The sequence below is a fragment of the Piliocolobus tephrosceles genome, chromosome 2, assembly GCF_002776525.5.
Source record: "Piliocolobus tephrosceles isolate RC106 chromosome 2, ASM277652v3, whole genome shotgun sequence".
In the NCBI taxonomy this organism is placed as follows: Eukaryota; Metazoa; Chordata; class Mammalia; order Primates; family Cercopithecidae; genus Piliocolobus; species Piliocolobus tephrosceles.
This window is the reverse complement of record NC_045435.1, coordinates 190353361-190377662: the sequence shown is the minus strand read 5'-3', so window position 1 is coordinate 190377662 and position 24302 is coordinate 190353361. Positions and strand designations below refer to the sequence as shown.

The window sequence follows — 24302 nt, the reverse complement described above, 5'->3', positions numbered from 1 at the left end:
TACGACTCAACGTGAGATCTGGGGGGATGAATGTCCAAACCATCCCAGTCTCCCTCACGTTCTCCCAGCGGACATTGGGGAGCCGCTGCCCAGTGTCAGGTGCTGGGGCCCTGGGATGGCGAGGACCCCCACCCAGCCCTCAGGAGCCCTCTGACTGTGTAAAGGGCTGAGTCATGATCAGTCAAAGGTACTCTGCTGGAGGGATGTGTTAGGGCTCAGAAGAGGGAGTTGCTTGCTCCCCTTAGGGTTGAATTGGTAAGGGGAGGTTTCCCAGAGTTAAGTTTAAGCCAGGTTCTGAGGGATGAGTAGGAGTCTGATAGGCAGAAGAAGTAACTCGAGCAAAAGCTGGAAGTCTAACAGAAGCATTGCCCTGGGGGACTGGCTGCAGGCAGAGGGCTGGCCCGGCAACCTGCTGTGCCACTGAGGGCCCTGGGTCTTGTGATCTGCTGCTCCTCCCTGCCCAGCCCCTCCCTCTCTCTGCCCAGTGCCGGGGGAAGACATTTCCTTCCATCCACCTGTGGACTCGGCTCCTGTCGGCCCTGGCTGGCCTCCTCTATGCCTCGGCCATCGTGGCCCACGACCGGCAGCCTGAGTACCTGCTGCGGGCCACACCCTGGTTCCTGACCTCCCTCGGCCGCGCGGCGCTGGACCTCGCCGTATCCACCCCAGGCCTGAGGAGTTCCCTGCTTGCAGCCAGAGGAGGCCTGTGTCTCTTCCCTCACTGCCCCTGCCCCCACGCTCCTTTTCTCTTGCTAGATGGAACTCTCCCAGCAGTCAGGGAGTGGCTTGAAGCTTGGGGCAGGCAAACACAAATGCAATTATTTGTAGTCTTATGTTTCTTTATTATTATTATTTTTTTTTTTTTGAGATGGAGTCTCACTGTGTTGCCCAGGCTGGAGTGCAGTGGCGTGATCTTGGCTCACTGCAGCCTTCACCTTCCAAGTTCAAGCAATTCTCCTGCCTCAGCCTCCCGAGTAGCTAGGACTGCAGGTGCATGCCACCACATCTGGCTAATTTTTGTATTTTTAGTGGAGACTAAAAATTTTTGTATTTTTAGATGCTGACTGTGGGTAATGGCTATGGCGTGTTGGTGGTGGGGTGTGTGAAGGCAAGGCAGGGCCATACCCTCTGCAGGTGCTAGAGGGATCTTCACTTGCCTCTTCCAGCTGCTAGTGGAGTTGCAGGAGCTGCTAGTGGCTCCTGGTGTCCCTTGGCACATGGCAGCATTGTTTTCATTTCTGCCTCGGCCTTCACATGGCCTTCTTCCCTTGGTGTATCTTCGTGTGTCTCCTCTTCTTATAGGGACCCCAGCTGTTGGAGTTAGGGCCCAGTCCAATCCACTATGACTTCATTGTCTAATGATATCAGCAAGGACCCTACTTCCGAATAAGGTCACAGTCTGGGCCAGGTGCAGCAGCTCACTCCTGTAATCGCAGCACTTTGGGAGGCCGAGACGGGAGGATCACCTGAGGTCAGGAGTTTGAGACTAGCCTGGCCAACATGGTGAAACCCCACCTCTACTAAAAATACAAAAATTACCTGGGAATGATGGCAGGTGCCTGTAATCCCAGCTACCTGGGACGCTGAGGCAAGAGAATCACTTGAACTGGGGAGGCAGGGGTTGCAGTGAGCCAAGATCATACCACTGCACTCCAGCCTGGGTGACAGAGCAAGACTCTGTCTCAAAAAAAAAAATAAAAGGGGGGTCACATTCAGAGGTGGATCTGAATTTTCAGGGATGCTATCCAACCGACCGCATGTATTGTCATTGTAAGCCAGGCCTGTCAAGAAAGAGGTTTTCCAAAATGCTTTTGTTCTGCAAATATTTACCAAGTCCTTGTTAGGGACAGGGTCACATTGGATGCTGGGCCGTCGTGGGGACATGGGGACAGGAATATCCACCCTAGCCCTGTCTTCAGATGAGCTCCTCTCTGTCCCAGGCAGGATAATACCAGGGAGGGAGGAGAGCGGGTGAGTGGGGAGGGAGGTGGCAGCATGGTGTGAAGGGGTGAAGGGCCGCGCTAGGCTGCTGGAATATTCCTACCTTAACTTCCACCATCTCAGATTATTTTCCTTTCGTGTGTGATGAAGAGCAAGATGAGACAGGCCTTAGGATTTGCCACTGAAGCCAGAGAGAGCCCTGACACCCAAGCCCTTTTGACCTGTGCAGAGAAAGAGGAAGAAAACCAGGAGGTGAGGAACGAGGACAAGGTCTCTCTGGCTGGAAAACTCTGGTCCCACCCCAGTATCTTGAGAAACAGCAGGATACTGCAGACGTGTGAAAGCTGCCTGCGGAGCGTTCTCTGCAGGCGACTCAGACAGCTGCCCTGTCTCGCTGACGGAACAGTGGCCAGACCTAACACATGACATGTAACGGGCCCATCCTGTTTACTGGCATGGAGTGGACGGGGGCAGTGAGCCTCCATGAGGGCCGGGGCTTGGGAATTCCGGAAGTCCTTCCCTGCTTGCCCAGTTGGTCACTTTATTTTTATTTTTTTTTAATCTATTGATTGATTGATTGAGATGGAGTCTTGCTCTGTTGCCCAGGCTGGAGTGCAGTAGCACAGTCTCAGCTCATTGCAACCTCTGCCTCCCAGGTTCAAGTGATTCTCCCGCCTTAGCCTCCCAAGTTGCTGGGATTACAGGCACGTGCTACCACGCCTAGCTAATTTTTTGTATTTTTAGTAGAGACGAATGGGGTTTCACCATGTTGGCCAGGCTGGTCTCGAACTCCTGACCTCAGGTGATCCACCCACCTTGGCCTCCCAAAGTGCTGGGATTACAGGCATGAGCCATGGTGCCTGGCCCAGCTGGTCACTTTATTTATTTTTTTTATTTTTATTTTATTTTTATTTTTTGAGACGGAGTCTCGCTCTGTCACCCGGACTGGAGTGCAGTGGCCGGATCTCAGCACACTGCAAGCTCCGCCTCCCGGGTTTACGCCATTCTCCTGCCTCAGCCTCCCGAATAGCTGGGATTACAGGCGCCGCCACCACGCCCGACTAGTTTTTTGTATTTTTTAGTAGAGACGGGGTTTCACCGTGTTAGCCAGGATGGTCTCGATCTCCTGACCTTGTGATCCGCCCGTCTCGGCCTCCCAAAGTGCTGGGATTATAGGCTTGAGCCACCGCGCCCGGCCGCTGGTCACTTTAAAAACCTGCTGTTTATGTTCAAAGCTAAGGGAACCTCGGATGCCACAGGATCCTCCAGTTTCCCAATTACACAAATGTTTTGAAGTGTTTTTGATCACTTAAAGACTTAATAAATATAGCAATGTAGATGAAATAGTCAAATGCCCACTTAATGCTTTTGAAGAATTTACTTACTGGTATATAAGTTCACATGCTACATACCTGCATCATTTTTCAATAATGTGATTTTCATCCGGGTGCAGTGGCTCACACCTGTAATCCCAGCACTTTGGGTGGCCAAGGCAGGTGGATTGCTTGAGCTCAGGAGCTCAAGACCAGCCTGGGCAACAGGGTGAAACCCTGTCTCTACCAAAAATACAAAAAAAAGTTGGCCGGGTGTGGTGGTGCGCACCTGTAGTCCCAGCTACTTAGGAGGCTGCGGCAGGAGGATCTCTTGATCCTGGAGGCAGAGGTTGCAGTGAGCCAAGATGGCGCCGCTGCACTCCAACCTGAGCTACAGAGTGAGACCCCATCTCAAAAGCATAAATTATGTGATTTTCACTCCTATTTCTTCAAAACCTGTATTCCCACTTTCACATGCATCTTTAACATCCGCGTCATTCCCACCACCTAACACGGGGCTCCAGAGCCTGTCAGCACCCGGCTACGTGATCCCGCCTTTGGGAATCGGCTTGTGATGCTGCCTCTAAAAACTCCTCTCAAGCCACAAGGACCCATTTGCTATTTGTGGTCATTGCAGTGTAACTACTTATTCTATTCCTTGTTTTTTTTTTTGTTTGTTTGTTTTATTTTGTTTGTTTGTTTGTTTTTTTTACTTGATAATGCTAGAAAGCTGATCTTTAAAAGTGTTGTTTTGGAGGTCAGGTGCAGTGGCTCACGCCTGTAATCCCAGCACTTTGGGAGGCCGAGGCGGGCAGATCACAAGGTCAGGAGTTTAAGATCAGCCTGACCAACATGGTGAAACCCCATCTCTACTAAAAATACAAAGATTAGCTGGGTGTGGTGGCGGGCACCTGTAATCCCAGCTACTCAGGAGGCTGAGGCAGGAGAATCGCTTGAACCTGGGAGGCAGAGGTTGCAGCGAGCCAAGATCATGCCATTGCACTCCAGCCTAAGCAACAAGAGCAAAACTCCATCTCAAAAAATAAAAAAATAAAAAAAGTGTTGATTAGGCCAGGCACAGTGGCTCACGCCTGTAATCCCAGCACTTTGGGAGGCCGAGGCAGATTGAGCTCAGGAGTTTGAGACCAGCCTGGGCAACATGGTGAAACCCCGTCTCTACTAAAAATACAAAAAATCAGCCAGGTGTGGTGGCGAGCACCTGTAATCCCAGCTACTGAGGAGGCTGAGACATGAGAATTGCTTGAACCCAGGAGGCAGAGGTTGCGGTGAGCCGGGATCGTGCCACTGCACTCCAGCCTGGGCAACAAAGTGAAACTCTGTCTCAAGAAAATAAATAAATAAAAATAAAAAACGAAAGTGTTGTTTACAGTAATATCAAACCTTTACAATTATGTCATGCCACCAGCTAAAGTTAATGTGTCTCCTTTTATTGATTTAAATAGATGACCTCTACAAGTAGCCAGTTGTCCAATTGAGGCTATTTGTCTTCATCAAAAGTTTTTGGTTCCAAATAGTTGAGAAAGTGCCTCAAGGAAAGCTTGTAAGGACTTGAATATAAAGTCACTCCCTCTTTTCTAAGATTTCTTTTTTTTTTTTTTTTTGGAAAAAAGTCTCATCTATTACCTGGGCTCTTCACTACCTTAGACTCCTCCCACAGAGAGTGGGACTGAGGCTGTGTGTAACCTCCTCCGTGGCCAGGATGGAGGAAGTAATGAGTGCATTTGGACCGACAAAAACAAAAACTGCTCCTCCTAATGTTCTCCACATGGCTTAGCAATGATCCGACTGAGTCCACGAAATAGCAGATGATGGTGTATATGACGCAGACGAAAGCGTTTTTTTGTATAGGTGCTCAGACCAAAGACCCAAGCTCCCATGAAGGCCATAGTGGAAGTTATTTTCATTTCTTTCTAGCAACTGTTAGGAAATGATATTCCGAAAGGGGGCCAAAATATTCACAGAGCTCTGTGTGTCTTAGAATTTTGAAGAGAGATGTAGAAGCCTTTGGAGTCTCTTTAGCAATCCTTCAGAGCAGTGGTTCTCAAAGTGTGGGCCCTAGACCAGGATTACCTGGGAAATGGTGAGAAACGCAAATTTGAGGGCTCCACCCAGATCTCCCGAATCTGACACTGAGGGTGTGGTCCAGCCATCTGCATTGTATGTATGTGTTTGTATTTTTGAGACGAAGTCTCACTTTGTTGCCGAGGTTGAAGTGCAGTGGCATGATCTCAGCTCACTGCAACCTCCACCTCCTGGGTTCAAGCGATTCTCCTGCCTCAGCCTCCCGAGTAGCTGGGATTACAGACACACGCCACCTTGACCGGCCAATTTTTGTATTTTTAGTACAGACAGGGTTTCACCATGTTGACCAGGCTGGTCTCTATCTCCTAACCTCAGGTGATCGGCCTGCCTTGGCCTCCCAAAGTGCTGGGATTACAGGCTTTAGCCACCATGCCCAGCGCAATTCGTATTGTAGCAAGCCCACAGGGTGCTTCTGATGTGCACCAAGGTTAGAGGACCACAGCTTTGCAAAAGCACTTATTTGGCACCTATTGCAGTGGTTCCCAAACTTTGCCACGTGTCAGAATGACCTGGGGAGCATTTAAACTATCCACTTCCCAGTTACATCTCATACCAATGAAATCAGAATGTCTGGAAGTGGGAATTAAACACTCGTGGTTTTGTTTGTACGATAGGGTCTCACTCTGTCACCTAGGCTGGAACGCAGTGCCTCCATCACCGCTCACTCCAGATCGCTGCTCAGCTGGGGAGCTTCAAAAGCAGAATAGGCCAGGTGTGGCGGCTCACGCCTGTCATCCCAGCACTTTGGGAGGATCACTCCTGGATCCCTTGAGCGCAGGACTTCAAGACCAACCTGGCAACAAGTGAAACTGGTCTCTACAAAAAAAAAAAAAAAAAAAAAAATAGATTCCTAATTGATTCTACTGTGCTGCAAAATTTGGGAAACAGTGAATTACTGTGACCTGAAAGAGAAAGATAAGACACATAGGAAGCCGAAAGGGAGATGTGCTGTAAAAACAAAAAAAAAAAAAAAAGAAAAAATATCACGGGGACCCTTTTGAATAAAATGTGACCTTGTTTTTAGAAGATGCCTCCTGACTGAGAATTCTCCTTTCTGTCTCCCTGCCTTTACTTGCAAGAATTCGGATTGGGTGCCTCTCACCACATTGTCACACTGCAAGTCACTGAGGACAATGACAGCAGTCAGTCGCTACATGGAGCTGACCATTGAGCCTGTGCAGCAGGTGAGTGGCCATCAGTCACGGCCAGGTGTCCGAGAGGGTGGGAAGCAGTCATGGAAGGCTTCCTGGAGGAGGTGATGCTTTCGCTGAGGGATGGGCAGGAGAAAACAGACAAGCAGGTTAAAAAAGAAGGAGCTCTCCAAGGTTGCAGTGGAGGGGCAGATGTAGGAGAGTGTTGGAGAGAAAAATATTTTCCCTGTACCCTCATAACTGGTGAAACACAGAGTAACGAGAGAACAAAAACAGCTTTAATTACTCGTACATGGAAATTTACAAAGAAAAATGTGGCTCAAGGAGGTGGCCAGATGATGGAGGCATATATACCATTTAGGCTAACTCAAGAAAAAGAGGTTTGGGGTTCTGGGGTGGGAGGTAAGGTGAGGGAGGACCTGTGTGGGAAGTAAGGGTTGTCTTGCTATGCAGGTGAGAGTCTGTCAGGTGACAAGAGTTGTCTCTGGAAGTAGCTCCCTTCCTGGTGCAGAAATATCTTTACAAATGGAAATTTCCTTTATAAATATAAATTTCCTTTATGAAGGGAAAATGTATACTCTATTTTCAGGCAGTTAGGGGAGGTTAATAGCTTTTGCTTCTGCTGGATTGCAAATACCTTTAGGTCTAAGGAATCCATATGCTAAAGAGGCATATTTTGGGGTGGTGTATGCTGGTGGCCTTCAGGAGTGAGGGGAGATGAAAGGGCTGGAGGAGGCAGGGGTCGGGTCATTTAGACATGGAGTCTTATCTCTTTTTTTGAGTCAGAGTCTCACCCTGTTGCCAGGTTGGAGTACAGTGGCACAATCTTGGCTCACTGTAGCCTCCGCCCCGCCAGGTTCAAGTGATTCTCCTACCTCAGCCTCCTGAGAAACTGGGATTACAGGCGTGTGCCACCACGTCTGGCTAATTTTTGTATTTTTAGTAGAAACGGGGTTTCACCATGTTGGCCAGGCTGGTCTGGATCTCTTGACCTTGTGATCTGCTGGCTTCAGCCTCCCAAAGTGCCGGGACTACAAGTGTCAGCCACCGTGCCCAGCCGTGTCTATCACCTTGAGGGTGATGGGAGTCGGGAGGCTTGAGTACTGGAGACTCAGGGTCAGGTGTGCATTTTAGAGCCATCCCGGGAAGTTGCTGCGGGTGGCCTGGGGGGAAGGAGAGTAGCAGCCGAGCAGTGGGTCAGGGCCAGTCGGAAGCCCGAGGAAGAGGAAATGTGACCTGAACGGAGGTTGGAGCAGATGGAGAAGCAGAGGTGGAGTTGAGTGAGTTGGGAAGTGGAGCGTTGGAGGGGTGAGGAGGTGCAGGTGAGGGAGGGCGGGTTCCGGAGGACTCCCTGAGTTCTGGCCTACACGGGGGGTCCTCAGGAGGAGGAAGATTGCTAAAGAGGTGACGAGAAGTCCCCAGATGTCCCACTTTCCCCCCAAGACTGTCTTGTCGAGGTCACCGATGACTTCCAAGCTACTAAATCCACCATCATTCCATTCTGAGATTCCACGCACCCGGCCACCAGCTGCTCCTGGCGGCTGTGGCCCCCACTCTTCTGTGTCTCCTGCCACCCTCACAGGCTCTTCTTTCCCCTCGGCCTCTGCTGGCTCCTCCGGGTAAACTTGACTGTAGAGAGGGAATCCAACGCCCTGTCCCAGGCAGGCTCCCTGCTCCTCGTGGGCCCTGCAGTCCCACAGTCCCCTCGCTCTGCACACCAGTTCTTGCTAACCCCCACCCGGTTCGTGTCTCCGTCCTTTCCCCTCCCCTCAGTTCCCATCTCGGCTGCCCAGCTGCCCATTCAGCTGTCACCATATGGCGTCGCACACTTACCTCGTCCAATGCCCAGACCGGCTCCTCTCCGCACCTTCCTCATCTTAGTAAATGACGCAGTCTATGCAGTGGTTCAAGCCCCAAATTCCTCTCTCCCTGGCCACACCCCCTGCCCCCATTCCTTTTGAGAGTCCTATAAATGCTTTCTTATTTAAACTAGGCCTTGAGTCCAGTGGCCTCCTGGCTATCATCCTCTCCACTTCTGTGGTCCTGCCCTGCCCATCTCTGACGAGCCCCGGAAAGATCATTCACAAATGTAAATTACATCTTGTTCCTCCTGTGTTTAAAACACTCCTCTTCTGGGCCAGGGCTCTTGGTGGCCCACACCTGTAATCCTAATACTTTGGGAACCCGAGGTAGGAGTATCACTTGAGGCCAGGAGTTCGAGACCAGCCTGGACCACATAGCAAGACCCCATCTCTTGCCTCCTGTTCACTCCTGTCTCCTGCACAGAGTTTCTCTCCATTCCTCTGCCCAGAATGCTCTCCCTCCCGATTCTTCACACGGCTGCCTCTTTCTTGTCTTTCCAGCTTCAACGTAAATGTCTTCTTCTCCAAAGCTCTTCCCCAACCACCCAGTCCGAAGTAGGACCCCTCTGTCCTACTACTGTATTTTATTACCTATTGAAATTCTCTACAAAGCACTTACCGCGATCTTTTGCTTTGGTTTGTCTGTGTCCTGCTGAGATGTAAACTGTATCTCTTGTCTCACTGACTCCTGGTTCCTATAATCTTGCAGTCCTGGGCTCTCAGTAAAGGTGTTTTTTGAATACATGGTCCGGTGGTGAAGGCCTCTGCCGGGCTGCCCAGACACACTGGTGCTCGGAGAGAGTCTGGGCCTGAGAGAGAGGTTTTGCTTTTTGCTATTGTTGTTCCTTGTATCCTGGGTGCACAGAACCTTGTGTATGACCTAAGCGAAGTTCAGAGAGATTCAGAGCATGCCTTTGTAGCTAAGAGCCCGCTTCAGCCATTAAACCGTCCTTCCAAAGGGAGGGAGGATATAGGATGTGCGGGGAATCCTTGGGAAGACACGGGAGTTCTGGCCAAAGCTTTGCACTGGAAAGTTCTACATCATGGGACTTCCAAAGGAGAACAGTGTAAAAGTTGTATTCACTGTAACCCGTCCAGTAGCTCAGTCTTGAAGGGATTCTTGTTGGGGAACAGATTGCATGAAAGAAGAATGTGTTCCACCTTCATTCTCTCCCACTGAAGCCCACAAGCGCGTCCTTGGGCTTCCACCCAGCTGCTTCCTTCTGTGTCCGTCAGAGGGAGCCCCGAGTCCCACTGTCCAGCCGGGCTGGCAGGTGCCTCCCTCAGCGCTAGGGCCACCCCTCCCATCACAGCCTAGCTACTGAGGGTCAAGGACTTGCCAGGCTCTGAGTAAACAGTAGCAGCCAACACTTAGATGGTACTTACGGGCTAGAGTACTGGTCTAAGTGCTTTACACAGATTAACTTCCCCCACAGCCGAGCCCTGAGGACTGTACCCATTTTACAGATAAGGAAACTGGGGGTTGGAGCGGTTAAGTGACCCGCTCGAGGTCACACAGCTTGTCGGTGATAGAACCGGATTCAGACCTGTGTCTACCTGAGTTTGTGCCATTGACCTCTATGCTGTACAGCCTTTTACTTGGCATAATGGCTGACACCAAGTAAACACTTGATAAATGGCGATTTATTATTAATAAAATAATACTATTTACCATGTAAGTGTTAATAAAAACGAGCCTAACAACCGTATGAGGAAGTGTCCTCGTGTCTCTTGCATTGCCATAAAGGAACACCCGAGGCTGGGTAATTCAGAAAGAAAAGAGGTTTGTGTGGCTCATGGTTCTGCGTGTTTGCATGGCGCCAGCATCTGCATCGGTGAGGCCTCGGGCTGCCTCCACTCATGGGGAAGGCAAAAGGGAGCAGGCTCCACCTGGTAGGAGAGAGAGGAAGGGGTGCCAGGCTCCTTCTAACAAGCAGTTCTTACAGAACAGAGTGAGAACTCACCCACCAGAATTCTTCCCCCAGGATCCAGACGCCTCCCACCAGGCCCCACCTCCAACACTGGGGTCACATTTCAACGTGACAAACCACATCCAAACCATAGCAGAGAGATACTATTATTATTTCTATTTTCTTTTTCTTTTTTTTCTTTCTTTTTTTTTTTTTTTTTTTTCTGAGGCAGAGTCTTGTTCTGTCACCCAGGCTGGAGTGCAGTGGCATGATCTCAGCTCACTGTGACCCACACCTCCCGTGTTCAAGAGATTCTTGATTCTCATGCCTCAGCCTCCCAAATAACGGAGACTGCAGGCACACGCCACCATGCCTGGCTGTTTTGTGTGTGTGTATTTTTAGTGGAGAAGGGGTTTCGCCATGTTGTCCAGGCTGTTCTCGAACTCCTGACCTCAAGTGATCTGCCTGCCTTGGCCTCCCAAAGTGCTGGGGTTACAGGTGTGAGCCACTGTGCCTGGCCTATATCTATTATTTTATTAACAATTAATAATGCTATTTTAAATTAAGGCACAGAGAGGTTAAGTAACTTGCCCAAGATCCCACAGTTAGAAAAATCACAGAAATAGGATTCAAACTAAGCCTGCCCGATTCAGGGACCTGGGCTTTTATAAAGAGAATATGCTCTCTGTGCTGCCATTTTGTACCTGCCCAGTTAGCAGCTTTAAACATTGTTTTACTGTCAATGTCCGACTGGGCAAGATTCTGGGGAAACAGGCACCCTGCTGGCTCTGTCCACTGACACATACCCATCTGGAAATGGGGAAGGAGAGCTGCAGAGGTGCTCCCTTGTTTTCCCAGCAACCCCTCTGAGCACTGGTCCTAAGGAGCGACTTTCCAGGAGACGCAGAGGGAGCAGCATCGTGGTTCAGGCTGAGCCTCCAGAGGGGCAGGGGGGCCCCATGGGGCCATATGGATCGGCTCCTGCATCCTCGGCTTGGAGCATTTGAAAACTCTGTTTTATCTTTTGACGCAGGTGTGGTCAGGCCCTGGGCATTTATAAAATTTGTCATTGTTGTTCCTGGGAGGCATCTGCTTCCCCACTCCCATCCAGAGCCTTCTGTTTCAGCATCCTTCCCAGCTGGGCAGCAGGGTGGGCCCTCACATGTGTTCCTGCTTCCAGAATGCTGCCTTTGTTTCTCTTGTGGATTTTCTCTGCCGGTCCTCCAGACTCTCACAGGAACCTGTGCACTTAACCCATCAAGGGCTGAAGCCCTGCTTGATTTGGGTCGAGTACTCATAGCCATTCTCCTCATGTGTCCCAGGCATTTACATCTGAGCCCCATGACACCCCTCCCTGGGGGCGAAGCAGGGATTATCATCCCCTTTTATAGATTAGGAAACTGAGACTCAGAGAGGACAACTTTCTTTCTTAGGTGATGTGGTTTGGCTGTGTCCCCACGCACATCTCATCTTGAATTCCCATGTGTTGCAGGAGGGACCCAGGGGGAGGTAATTGAATTATGGGGGGCAGATCTTTCCCGTCCTGTTCTCGTGACAGTGAATTAGTCTCAGGAGATCTGATGGTTTTATAAAAGAGGAGCTCCCCTACACAAGCTCTCTCTTTGCCTGCTGCCATCCATGTAAGACATGACATGCTCCCCCTTGCCGTCCGCCATGATTGTGAGGCCTTCCCAGCCATGTGGAACTGTAAGTCTCATTAAACCTCTTTTTCTTCCCAGTCTCAGGTATGTCTTTATCAGCAGCGTGAAAACGAACTAATACATTAGACCACATGTTTAATTAGTGGAAGATGCTGGTCGAGAAAGCAGGTTGTTTGCCCTGTCACGTGTCAGTGGAATGACATGAATCCTGTAGGACTTCAAAAGTTCAGCTGGTGGAGCTTTGTAGGTCTCTGGGGGAGCCCCCATGAGCCCATGGGGGAAGCTTTGTTCTGAGATAGATAGATAGATGATTGATTGATAGATAGATAGATAGATAGATAGATAGATAGATAGATAGATGATAGATAGATGATTGATAGATAGATAATAGATGATAGATAGATAGATAGATAGATGGTAGATAGATAGATGATAGATAGATGATAGATAGATGATAGATAGATAGATGATAGATGATTGATTGATAGATAGATAATAGATAGATAGATGAGAGATAGATGATAGATAGATAGATGATAGATAGATGACTGATAGATAGATAATAGATGATAGATAGATAGATAGATGATAGATAGATGGTAGATAGAGGGTAGATAGATGGTAGATAGATAGATGATAGATAGATGATTGATTGATAGATAGATAATAGATAGATGAGAGATAGATGATAGATACATACATACATACATACATACATACATACATAGATACACAGATAGATACATAGATAGATACATAGATACATAGAAAATCTCACAAGTTTCTTTCTACCTTAAACCTTCCTAATTCATCCCAACTCACTTTCATCCCCTGCTGGTGGGCATGGGGAAAGCCTCCATGGGGTGTGCTTTTAGCAGTAGCTGTACAGATTTCAAACGTACATACTCTCTTTAATCCAGCAATTCCACCTCTAGGAATGTATCCTTTACTCTGAAATCTTGGATGTACAGTGTAATTTACTGCAGTCAGTACTGATTGCAAAAGCAAGAGCCTGGAAACACATGAAACACCCGTTAGTAGGGGATGGGTTAAATAGACTGGGAACACCTAAAATGCTACCAAAAAGCTCCCAAATCTTGTGATACAGAACTCTCTCTAAGGCATAGTGTTAGGTGAAAAAAAGCAGGGTGCTTCAGAGAATAGAATGTGTGCTACCATTTTGGAAATCGGGGGAAATACGGGTCTGCATTCGATTGTGTATGTCTAGTGTATCTGGAGGGACACACAAGACACTGGGCACACTGGCTGTCCCTGGGGAGGACTGGGTGGCCAGGGCAGGCGAGCACAGGCAGATGCTGCGCTGCACACCCTTTTGTACGTTTTGAACACTGAAGTATGTGAATGCTTTGACAATTCAACCATCAAAACTAAACTACGTGTCCTTGCCTGCCCTTTCTCACACACCTTGCAGGCAGGCTGCAGTGCCACCAGGCTGCCAGGTGACGGACAGACGAGCGCTGGAGATGCGTTGCTGCAGGAGCCCCCATCGTACCCTCCCATTCAGGTCATCCGGGCCCGAGTGTCTTCTAGCAGCTCCTCCGAGGTCTCCTCTGTCAACTCCGACCTGGAGGTACATGGCTGTTGCCTGCCGGGTGGGTGCGTGGGTGCCTTCGTTCACTGACACTTGCTGGGTACGCCTTGGGGCTTGCACAGCTGTTCTCATCTTATCCACGTTAACCTCACACCTGCTGAATAATGAATGAGGCCGGGCACAGTGGCTCACGCCTGTAATTCCAGCACTTGGGGAGGCTGAGGCAGGCGGATCATCTGAGGTCAGGAGTTCGAGACCAGCCTGGGCAACGTGGCGAAACCCCATCTTTACTAAAAATACAAAAATTAGCCAGGCGTAGTGGCAGGCACCTGTAATCCCAGCTACCCAGAAGGCTAAGGCAGGAGAATCTCTTGAACCCGGGAGGCAGAGGTTGTAGTGAGCCGCGATCGCACCATTGCACTTCAGTCTAGGCAATAGAACGAGACTCTGTCTCAAAAAAAAAAAGAAAAAAAAAAAGAATGAACTTCCACAGGGCCCCTACCGGCCGTGGCAGTACCTGCAAGAGGGTTCCACCGTCACATTAGTAGCAGGGACACTGCATATTAAGAGTCCGGTCTCCACAGATCACTTGCACGATAAATGAATGAGTGATACATTTTTAAAAGTCTCGGTGAGCTGGGTGCAGTGGCTCATGCGTGTAATCCCAACACTTTGGGAGGCCGAGGCAGGTGGATCACGAGGTCAGGAGATCGAGACCATCCTGGCCAACACAGTGAAACCCCGTCTCTACTAAAAATGCAAAAACTTAGCCGGGCGGTGGCGGCGCCTGTAGTCCCAGCTACTTGGGAGGCTGAGGCAGGAGAATGGCGTGAACCCGGGAGGCGGAGCCGAGATCATGCCACTGCACTCCAGCCTGGGCAACAGAGCAAGACTCCGTCTCAAAAAAAAAAAAAAGTCTCAGTGTTGGCTGGGTGTGACGGCTCACACCTGTAATCCTGACACTTTGAGAGGCTGAGGCAGGTAGATCACCTGAGGTTAGGAGTTCGAGACCAGCCTGGGCAACGTGGCGAAACCCCATCTTTACTAAAAATACAAAAATTAGCCAGGCGTAGTGGCAGGCACCTGTAATCCCAGCTACCCAGGAGGCTAAGGCAGGAGAATCACTTGAACCCGGGAGGCAGAAATTGCAGTAAGCCAAGATCACACCACTGCACTCCAGCTTAGCCAGCAGAGCGAGACTCCATCTAAAAAAAAAAAAGTCTCAGTGCTTCTCAAACTCATTTGCTCATGGGAGCTTTTCTCCCCGCTAAGGAGCACCAGCCACATCCTGCTGTGTAGTGGTGCCATACACAAGTGGGCCCTGTGGTGGGCACCGTGGCTGATACTGTATAAACTTGACCTCATTTTGAGTTTTTATGTCTGTGAATAAGACACACGCCACAGCGTGGATTACACACAGGCGTAACTCTGAAGTCTGAGCTGGTCTCTCTCGGTCCACAGCTGTGATTCCCATCCCCGTTCAGTGACGAGGCTTCCGTTTGTCGGTGGAAAATGAGAACCACAAGGACGATGTAGTGGCCGCCTGTGTGTCTGTAGACAGTTGCCAGCTGTCTTTTGGTGGGGGGAGAGGACTGTCTTCCGTTTTGAGTTTGTGTCCTCCCAGCTGTTTTGGTGTTAAATGCCATTTTAGGAAAGAATGGTGATAGGAAGCAGCAGTTGGTGTTGAGTTTTTGGTTTGGGATTTAATTGGCCTTATTTGGCAAAATAATCAAGTAGCCATTGTAAGTCCCCTAGATTGGTTGAACTTAAACTGGCCCTTGAAATCCGAAACTCAGATCCACTGACTGGGATAAAGTCTGGACTCCTCAGGGTGGCAGTCCAGGCCCTTCATAGCCGGCCCGGCCTCACACGCCCTCCCTCACCGGGAGCACTGCCTGGCCACGGACTCTTCTCTGGCCCTGTTGCCACAGGTCAGAATCTGACCCAGAGACTAACGGCTCCTTCCTCTTGAGTTCCCTCAGCATATACCTTTTTTTTTTTTTTTTTTTTTTGAGACAGAGTTCTCGCTATGTCACCCAGGCTGGAGTGCAGTGGCGTGGTCTCAGCTCACTGCAACCTCTGCCTCCTGGGTTCAAGAGATTCTCGTGCCTCAGCCTCCCCAATAGCTGGGATTACAGGTGCCTGCCACCCTGCCCAGCTAATTTTTGTATTTTTAGTAGAGATGGGGTTCCACAATGTTGGCCAGGCTGGTCTTGAACTCCTGACCTCAGGTGATCCACCCACCTTGGCCTCCCAAAGTGCTGGGATTACAGGCGTGAGCCACTGCGCCCGGCCTAGAGCACATACCTTTCTGACACCACTTCCACTGCTGGCCGTGTACCCCGGGAGCCACAGTGGCCTGGGCTACCTTTGCATCTCTCTGTCCCTGCATCCTGGAGCGCAGCCGGCCCCTGAGGGCTGGGTTTGAGTTAGGGACTCTGCATCCTTTAGGTTCATGGTCCTATGTCATTCTGTGTTGTGTGGTTCTCGGATCTGGTCTCAGAATTTGTAGGACACCCAAAACACGTGGCTGGCAGCCTGGAGCCAGCACTCTTGGCGGAGATCTAAGCCTAAAGGGGACCGGAGTGAGCATGATGGCAGAGTGCGTTCAGTGAGCAGGGACAGTGAAGTTGGTGACTCAGGGATGGCGACAGGGAGGGAGAAGTAACATTTGTTTTGTGGAAACAAGGTCCACTCTTGCCACCCACCCTCAGTTGGGGTAAGGACTGCACGGTGAACTTGAAAATTTCAGAAATTCGTCCTTGTGGCTGGTTTGAGCTGTATTCTTGTTTTTTTTTTTGAGACGGAGTCTCGCTCTGTCGCCCAGGCTGGAGTGCAGTGGCCGGATCTCAGCTCACTGCAAGCTCCGCCTCCCGGGTTTAGCCATTCTCCCGGCTCAGCCTCCCGAGTAGCTGGGATTACAGGCGCCGCCACCACGCCCGGCTAGTTTTTTGTATTTTTTAGTAGAGACGGGGTTTCACTGTGTTAGCCAGGATGGTCTCGATCTCCTGACCTTGTGATCCGCCCGTCTCGGCCTCCCAAAGTGCTGGGATTACAGGCTTGAGCCACCGCGCCCCGCCTGTTTTCTTGTTTTGCAGTCTTTGTTCTTTCTCTACTCTTATTTCTCTCTTTTCTAGAAATCTATTGTTAAAAATATGTAAATTCCAGCCGGGCACGGTGGCTCACGCCTGTAATCCCAGCACTTTTTGTGAGGCCAAGTCAGGTGGATCACCTGAGGTCAGAAGTTCGAGACCAGCCTGGCGAATGTGGCGAAGCTCTGTCTCTACTAAAAATATAAAAACTAGCCGGGCGTGGCCGGGCCGGGTGGTTCACGCCTGTAATCCCAGCACTTTGGGAGGCCGAGGTGGGTGGATCACCTGAGGTCAGGAGTTCAGGACGAGCCTGACCAACATGGAGAAACCCCACCTTTACCAAAAATACAAAATTAGCCAGGCGTGGTGGCGCATGCCTGTAATCCCAGCTACTCGGGAGGCTGAGGCAGGAGAATCGCTTGAACCCAGGAGGCGGAGGTTTTGGTGAGCCGAGATCGTGCCATTGCACTCCAGCCTGGGCAACGATCGAAACTCTGTCTCAAAAAAAAAAAAAAAAAAAAAAAAAATTAGCTGGGCGTGGTGGCAGGCACCTGTAATCCTAGCTACTGAGGAGGCTGAGGCAGGAGAATCGCTTGAACCTGGGGGGGTGGAGGTTTCAGTGAGCTGAGATCACACCACTGCACTCCAGCCTGGGCGAAAGAGTGAAACTCCGCCTCAAAAAAAAAAAAAAAAAAAAAGTAAATTCCAAGAAGACAGGGTCACATACTTAAATTAAGCAAGTGGAAATGAATGCTTTTGCCATGTAAACAGAATGTATTTTTAGAAGTTCAGCAGCTGCAGCCTCCCTCCCTGTAACCACTACCCACTTTCCACCACAGTCTTCCTCCTTCATGCCCTAAAACGTACAGATAATACAAATGACAAAGCTGCTGAGGTCCTGTAAAGAGATTGCTTAATACCAAACTAAACATAGATAATAGCAGGTCAAACAGGATTGTAAAGTTTCCAATATAGACTGAATATAGACTACTAATAAATGAGCAAGAAATCTTTTTTCAGGTTTGTGATCCTCTGGGCCTTCTGGTTATCTATATTTTCTGTTCTTTTTTTTTTTTCTTTTTGAGACGGAGTCTTGCTCTGTCGCCAGGCTGGAGTGCAGTGGCACTATCTCGGCTCACTGCAAGCTCCGCCTCCCGGGTTTAAGCAATTCCCCTGCCTCAACCTCCTGAGTATCTGGGACTATAGGCATGCACCACCATGCCCGGCTAATATTTTTTTATATTTTAGTAGAGACGGGATTTCGCCATGTTGGCCAAGATGGTCACGATCTCCTGACCTCGTGACCCGCCTACCTCAGCCTCCCAAAGTGCTGGGATTACAGGCGTGAGCCACTGCGCCCGGCCTATTTTCTGTTCTTAAAAGTAATAAATGTTTCTGGGCTGGGCATGGTGGCTCACGCCTGTAATCCCAGCACTTTAGGAGGCCGAGACAGGCTGAGATGGGCAGATTGCCTGAGCTCGGGAGTTCAAGATCAGCCTGGACAACATGGTGAAACCCCGTCTCTACTAAAAATACAAACCCTGTCTCTACCAAAAGTAAAAATAAAAAATTACCTGGATGTAGTGGTACAAACCCATAGTCCCAGCTACTTGGGAGACTGAGGTGGGAGGATTGCTTGAGCCCAGAAGGCGGAGGTTGCAGTGAGCCCAGATTGTGCCACTGCACTCCAGCCTGGGCATCAGAGTGAGACCCTGTCTGAAAACAAAACAAAGCAAAAATAAATGTTTTGGTAGAAAATTTGGAAAATGGACCGGGCTTGGTGGCTCACACCTGTAATCCCAGCACTTTGGGAGGCTGAGGCGGGTGGATTACCTGAGGTCAGGAGTTCGAGACCAGCCTAGCCAACATGGTAAAACCCCGTTTCGACTAAAAATACAAAAATTAGCCAGGTGCGGTGGCACATGCCTGTAATCCCAGCTACTGGGGAGGCTGAGACAGGAGAATCGCTTGAACTCAGGAAGCGGAGGTTGCAGTGAGCCGAGATTGTGCCATTGCACTCCAGCCTGGACAACAAGAGCAAAACTCCATCTCAAAAAAAAGAAAAAAACAAACAAAAAACAAAACAAAAATTAGCCAGGCACAGTGGCACGCACCTGTAATCCCAACTACTCAGGAGGCTGAGGCAGGAGAATCGCCTGAACCCGGGAGGTGGAGGTTGCAGTGAGCCAAGATCAAGCCACTGCACCCCAACCTGGACAATAGAACGAGACTCTGTCTCAAAAAAAAAAAAAAAGAAAGAAAAAGAAAATTTAAAAAAATTTGGAAAGTGTAAAAAATGTGAAGAAGAAAATTAAAATTAACCCCCAAGCCTACCAACCAATGACTGCCTCCCAGGTAGTGAGGCTGTTCCGGTCTGACATGCCCCCTATTTGCTTGAAGCAATATTCCTTGAAGATCCTGGTTCGTTTGCAGCTGAAGGTGGGCGAGGCGGTGTCTTTGAGCAGATGGAGTGTCACACCATACTTCACCTGGCTGTTGGGTCACTCGTGCAGCACACATTTTCTGCCAGTGGGAATTTGAAGGAAACGTCCGTGAGGGACCGATAGTCGGGCCCCAGCCCACCGCATAGGGTGACAGGCACTTGGTAAACCGGTCACAATGGAGAGTCTGGTCCTCTGCCTCACTCTTCCAGACCATACTCTGGAGGGACATAGCATACAGACTGAAGTCATCACTTCCTCTGGTTCGTGACTTCTTCTGCTCCCAAGAGAATTGCGTAAATCAAATATTTCATGGCGTTGGGCTCAGACCACCCAGGGCGTCTGTCTCCACTCTTGGACTGCCCCTGGCCTGGCTGCCAAGGTGGGCTGCCGTTCCCTCAGCCACCTCCCGTTGTCTGTCTGTTACTGACCAACTCGGCTTCTGTTTGATGCCTTGGGTTGATGAGTGAATGCTCTCTGACTCCCACTGTCGGGTCTGTGGGCCTGGGAGCCACTCTGTGTCTTTAAGGTGACGTGTTTCCCTTATCTATGGTCCTTTGTGATTTGGCAACTTAACTCTGGGACGGGGTGGTGGTTTGATGTCCAAGTTCTTGGGGCATGGACTGTTTTGAATACTTCTTACAGTACGCTAGAGGAAGTGGAGAAATGAGTGGTTTCAACACTCCATGGTACCCACAGCACTCCAGTTCATACAGTGTTTTAAATCCTTACCAGAAAAGCGGTGCTCATTGCGAATAGTGACCGTGCTAGGCACGGTGTGGGCTCTCCTTTCCTAGCACCGTTTGCCTTAACAGCCTGAGTCAGGAGACTGGGACTAGGTACGTTTAAGTCACTTACCTGATAAAACATAATAATGGTGATAAGAAGAAGTGGCAGAACTGGGGTTTGAACCTAGTTCCGTCTGCTCTGAAGCCTCTCTTATTAACCACTGCACTCCACTGCCTTGGCAGAGACTGGTACCCAGGGAGGTGTGCAGGAGCATGTGTATTATCCATTATTCCCATTTTACAGATGAGAAAATGGACCCTCTGCCCAGGTGTCTTTTCACTCAGCTGTGCTCTGACTCTGTTGTCAAGGAGTGTCAGAACAGGAGACAGCTGAGACAGACAGGACCCTGGGCCTGTGGGGCTCGCATGGAAGGAGAACTTGGCTGCACTGGTCAGAGTACCAGACGAATCATGTGAGAGCCTTAGTGTGACCAGTAACCGTGTGGAGAGGTCTTTTTCCTGGGCTGTGCAGGTTTCTGTACCTCTCCATAGGAGACGGCATACTCCACGGAGACTGGGAATCCATTCATTCATTCATTCACCAGCCCACCCATTCAATACAAGGTCAGTCTCACTCCTGGCAAAGCCATCCGAAGGGCACAATGAACCGGTGGTGAATAAGGGTTCCTGAGCTCAGAGTCCCATGCCCAGGGTCTACATGTAGGTGACAGAGGCCCAGAGAGAGCAGAACTTATGGGAGTGACCATAAGTCACTCCCATAAGTGACTTTCTGGGACAGCCAGAACCTATATCATAAAAGCAGGCTTGACTTCCCCCAGCATTGAAGCCGCTAAGGACATCACATTTCACTGTTCTTTTTACCTAAATGGGTCAGGGGTATGTGTGACAGCAGGGAAGGAACCAAACACTTATGCTGTGAAAGGCCTGAAGTTTGCTGCTCCTATAGATTTAATTTTTTTTTTTTTTGAGAAAGAGTCACCCAGGTTGGAATGCAATGGCATAATCTCAGCTCAGTGCAACGTCCACCTCCCAGTTCCAAGTGATTCTCCTGCTTTAGCCTCCCGAGTAGCTGGGATTACAGGCGCCCGCCACCACACCTGGCTAATTTTTTGTATTTTTAGTAGAGACGGAGTTTTACCATGTTGGCCAGGCTGGTCGTCAACTCCTGACCTCAGGTGATCCACCTGCCTCAGCCTCCCAAAGTGCTGGGATTACAGGTGTGAGCCACCGTGCCCAGCCTCCTGTACCTTTTAAAGGCTTCCTTTTCTTTCTTTTTCTTTCGCCTCTGGGATTCAAGAAAAGGTTCAGTCCACCTTTGTGACAAAAGTACATTTACAGCATCTAGTCATTTTTTCCCCTCTGTGCTTCCCAGCATTGCCAGAGACTGGGTATAAGCTTTATAGGAATTCTGCAAGGAGGCTGTTTCTGTCATCGGAACAAAGTTTGCATAGTGAAGAATGCCTGTGACTGGAGCCAGTGCAGTCCTGTGGGTGTGCGTTGCATGTGGGTGTGTGGGGTGTGTGCACGCATGCCCAGTGTGGCTGTACCTGGGTGCACCATGAGAACAGTGCCAAATGCCAGATGGCTCTGTCTGAAGAGGGCCAAGTCCCAGGCCTGTATGTCCCTGTTGATTCTGCGCCTAAGGCCCTTGATAACCCACCTGCTTATTCTCTCTCTCAACTTTCTGGCACCAGCAGATCAGGGTATATTCATATCTGCCCTTTTTAAAGCCAAATCATTCATTCTGGAGAAAAAGTATGCATGAGATAGATGCTGCACTGGGCCCCAAAGAGAAACAGGCTGTGCCGGGGAAAGAACCTTGACCCAGGAGTCAGATGCACATAGGGGCTTTTGAGACAGAGTCTTGCAACCTCCGCAACCTCCACCTCCTGGGTTCAAGCGATTCTCCTGCCTCAGCCTCCCAAGTAGCTGAGATTACAGGCATGCACCACTACGCCCAGCTAATTTTATATTTTTAGTAGAGATGGGGTTTCTCCATGTTGGTCAGGCTGGTCTTGAACTCCCGACCTCAGGTGATCTGCCCGCCTCAGCCTCCCAAAGTGCTGGGCGTGAGCCGCCGCACCCAGCACTGAGTCAGTTCTTACACACGGAAAGGCTTCCATCAGGAAAACAGAAAAATAAACCACCAGCAGAATGTATGAATGAATCTTGTAGCCCAGCAGTGCAGGCTGCCGTCTGCCCAGATACCACTCTGAAGGCTTCTGTACTCTTAAGTCTCTAGATGCATTTCCAATCTGTCTGCCCCAAGTCCAGGTAAGAGCCTCGTTACTTCCACCTGGACTGGTGCAGGAGCTCCTGATTCCGGTGCAGGAGTGCTCTGCCCTCTTTCATTTCTGTCCTGCAGGGAATACAGCAGGATTTTCCAACACTCGACCCCAGCCCAGTGCCTCCCTGCTTGAGGCCTCCTGGGCTCCTTGCTGCTTACAGTTTAAGCCCAGGCTCCTAAGCCTACGCTCCAGGACACCTCCCGATCTGTGCCATCTTTGCAGGTCCTTCCCCATGCACCCGGCCAGCTTTCTCTTCTCTAGGTTTCTCTGCCTATCTGTCTTCTCCTACCTTTCACTGTCCTGTCTAAATCCTCCTTCCTCCAGGAAGCCTTTCATGATCCTGAGGAGGGCTGTCAGATGTAGCAGGTAAGAAATACAGACCATTGGCTGGGTGCGGTGGCTCACGCCTGTAATCCCAGCACTTTGGGAGGCTGAGGCGGGCGGATCACAAGGTCAGGAGTTTGAGACCAGTCTGACCAACATGGTGAAACCCCATCTCTACTAAAAATACAAAAAATTAGCCAGGCCTGGTGGTGCACGCCTGTAGTCCCAGCTACTCAGGAGGCTGAGGCAGGAGAATCACTTGAACCTGGGAGGCGGAGGTTGCAGTGAGCCGAGATCACGCCATTGTACTCAAGCCTGGGTGACAGAGTGAGACTCCGTCTCAAAAAAAAAAAAAAAAAGAGAGAGAGAGAAAGAGAGAACTGAAGCTGGTAAATGTCTGACCAGTCTTAAAACTTTATAATCCATCCCAAGTCCAGCACCATCTCACCTCCCCAAGACTGCGGAGACGTCACTTCTCCTCAAATGTAAGAGTAAAGAGTTGGATGAATGGTTTCTGAGGCCCCATCCAGCTTCCACAGTCTAAAATGTAAGCCTAGAAAGTGACCCTATTTCTTCAGTAACTTAGACACATCCTAAACTCTTCGGAATTAGAGAAACATTAATACATGCTACATAGACAAAGGCTATAGGATGCTTCTGGATTTCAGAAGCATAGAAAAGTGTGCTTTTTAGATATGAGGCAAATTAAAATGCCGTATGCAGTGGTTTGAGGCAGTGATAGAATCATGTTTCTGAAGATTATTTTAAGGGCAAGTGGAAATGCTCATTGTATGTTAAAGGAGAAAAGCCATTTGCTTTTATTCTATTATACATAATACCTACATGTTTCAGAGGGCTGTTCAATCTTTGTAGAGACCTTCTAAGGATAGAATTATGGTAGATCTTTGTTTTTTGAAAAATGTTCTATAATGAACACATTTGCTCTTGAAATAGGGAAAAGACTCTATAATTTTATTTATTTTTAGTCTGGGGGGTTGAGGAGAGGCTCAGTTACAAAGATTTGGGTTCATTGTACTCCTTAGGCACACTATCATTAGCGGTTTATAAAGTAACTTTTAAAATATTGACTATTCCCACTAGAGGGCACTCTTCTCAAATTTTAGATTGTCTGTAATGCTGACGATTTAAGCTTTGTAAAGAAGTTTCAAGGTTTCATTTCAACAGAGTTGGGGGACTCGAGCCTATTTATTTCTTTGCTTGTTTGTTTGCTTGGCTTTTAATAAACTTTTTCACTAAGTTAACTTTTTCAACCCTCCTTTATATCATCGACATTTCTGTCTTTTGCAGAGTGTGTGGAACCATCAATTTAGTAATCTGTATCCCTTCCAATCAATCTTTTTTTTTTTTCAGTTTATGTTCCCTCAGCAGGATATTATTAAAAGATGAATGCTAAGGAATTATCACTAATTTTGTTAGGTATAATAATGGCATCGAAGGAATTATCACTAATTTTGTTAGGTATAATAATGGCATCGTGCTTAGTTTTTTTTTTTTTTTTTTTTTTAAGTCATTATCTATGAGATACATTTTAAAATATTTGTGGATGAAATTATTTATGCCTGGGTGGGTGCAGTGGCTCATGTCTGTAATCCCAGCACTTTGGAGGTGGAGGCAGGCTGATCACTTAGGTCAGGAGTTCGAGACCAGCCTGGCCAACATGGTGAAATCCCATCTCTACGAAAAATACAAAATTAGCTGGGCATGGTCATGGGTGCCTGTAATCCCAGCTACTCCGGAGGCTGAGGCAAGAGAATTGCTTGAACCTGGGAGGCGGAGGTTGCAGTGAGCCGAGATTGTGCCATTGAACTCCAGCCTACGACAAGAGTGAAACTCCATCATACATAGATAGATAGATAGATAGATAGATAGATAGATAGATAGATAGATAGATAGA

At 49.1% G+C, this 24302-nt stretch overlaps 1 protein-coding gene across 4 annotated transcripts in view; it reads left to right on the top strand.

Moving 5' to 3' along the window:
* Positions 1-24302, top strand: part of TMEM44 (transmembrane protein 44) — a 49787-nt gene that overhangs the window by 13189 nt on the left and 12296 nt on the right. For 2 of the 4 annotated variants that reach the window (XM_023214770.3, XM_023214768.3), the window contains exons 6-9: positions 465-656; positions 2065-2193; positions 6437-6541; positions 13374-13532. In XM_023214770.3, coding sequence (XP_023070538.1) covers positions 465-656; positions 2065-2193; positions 6437-6541; positions 13374-13532 — 585 coding nt within the window. The remainder of the gene's footprint in view (positions 1-464; positions 657-2064; positions 2194-6436; positions 6542-13373; positions 13533-24302) is intronic. The other 2 variants (XM_023214769.3, XM_023214771.1) reach the window with 2 other exon arrangements.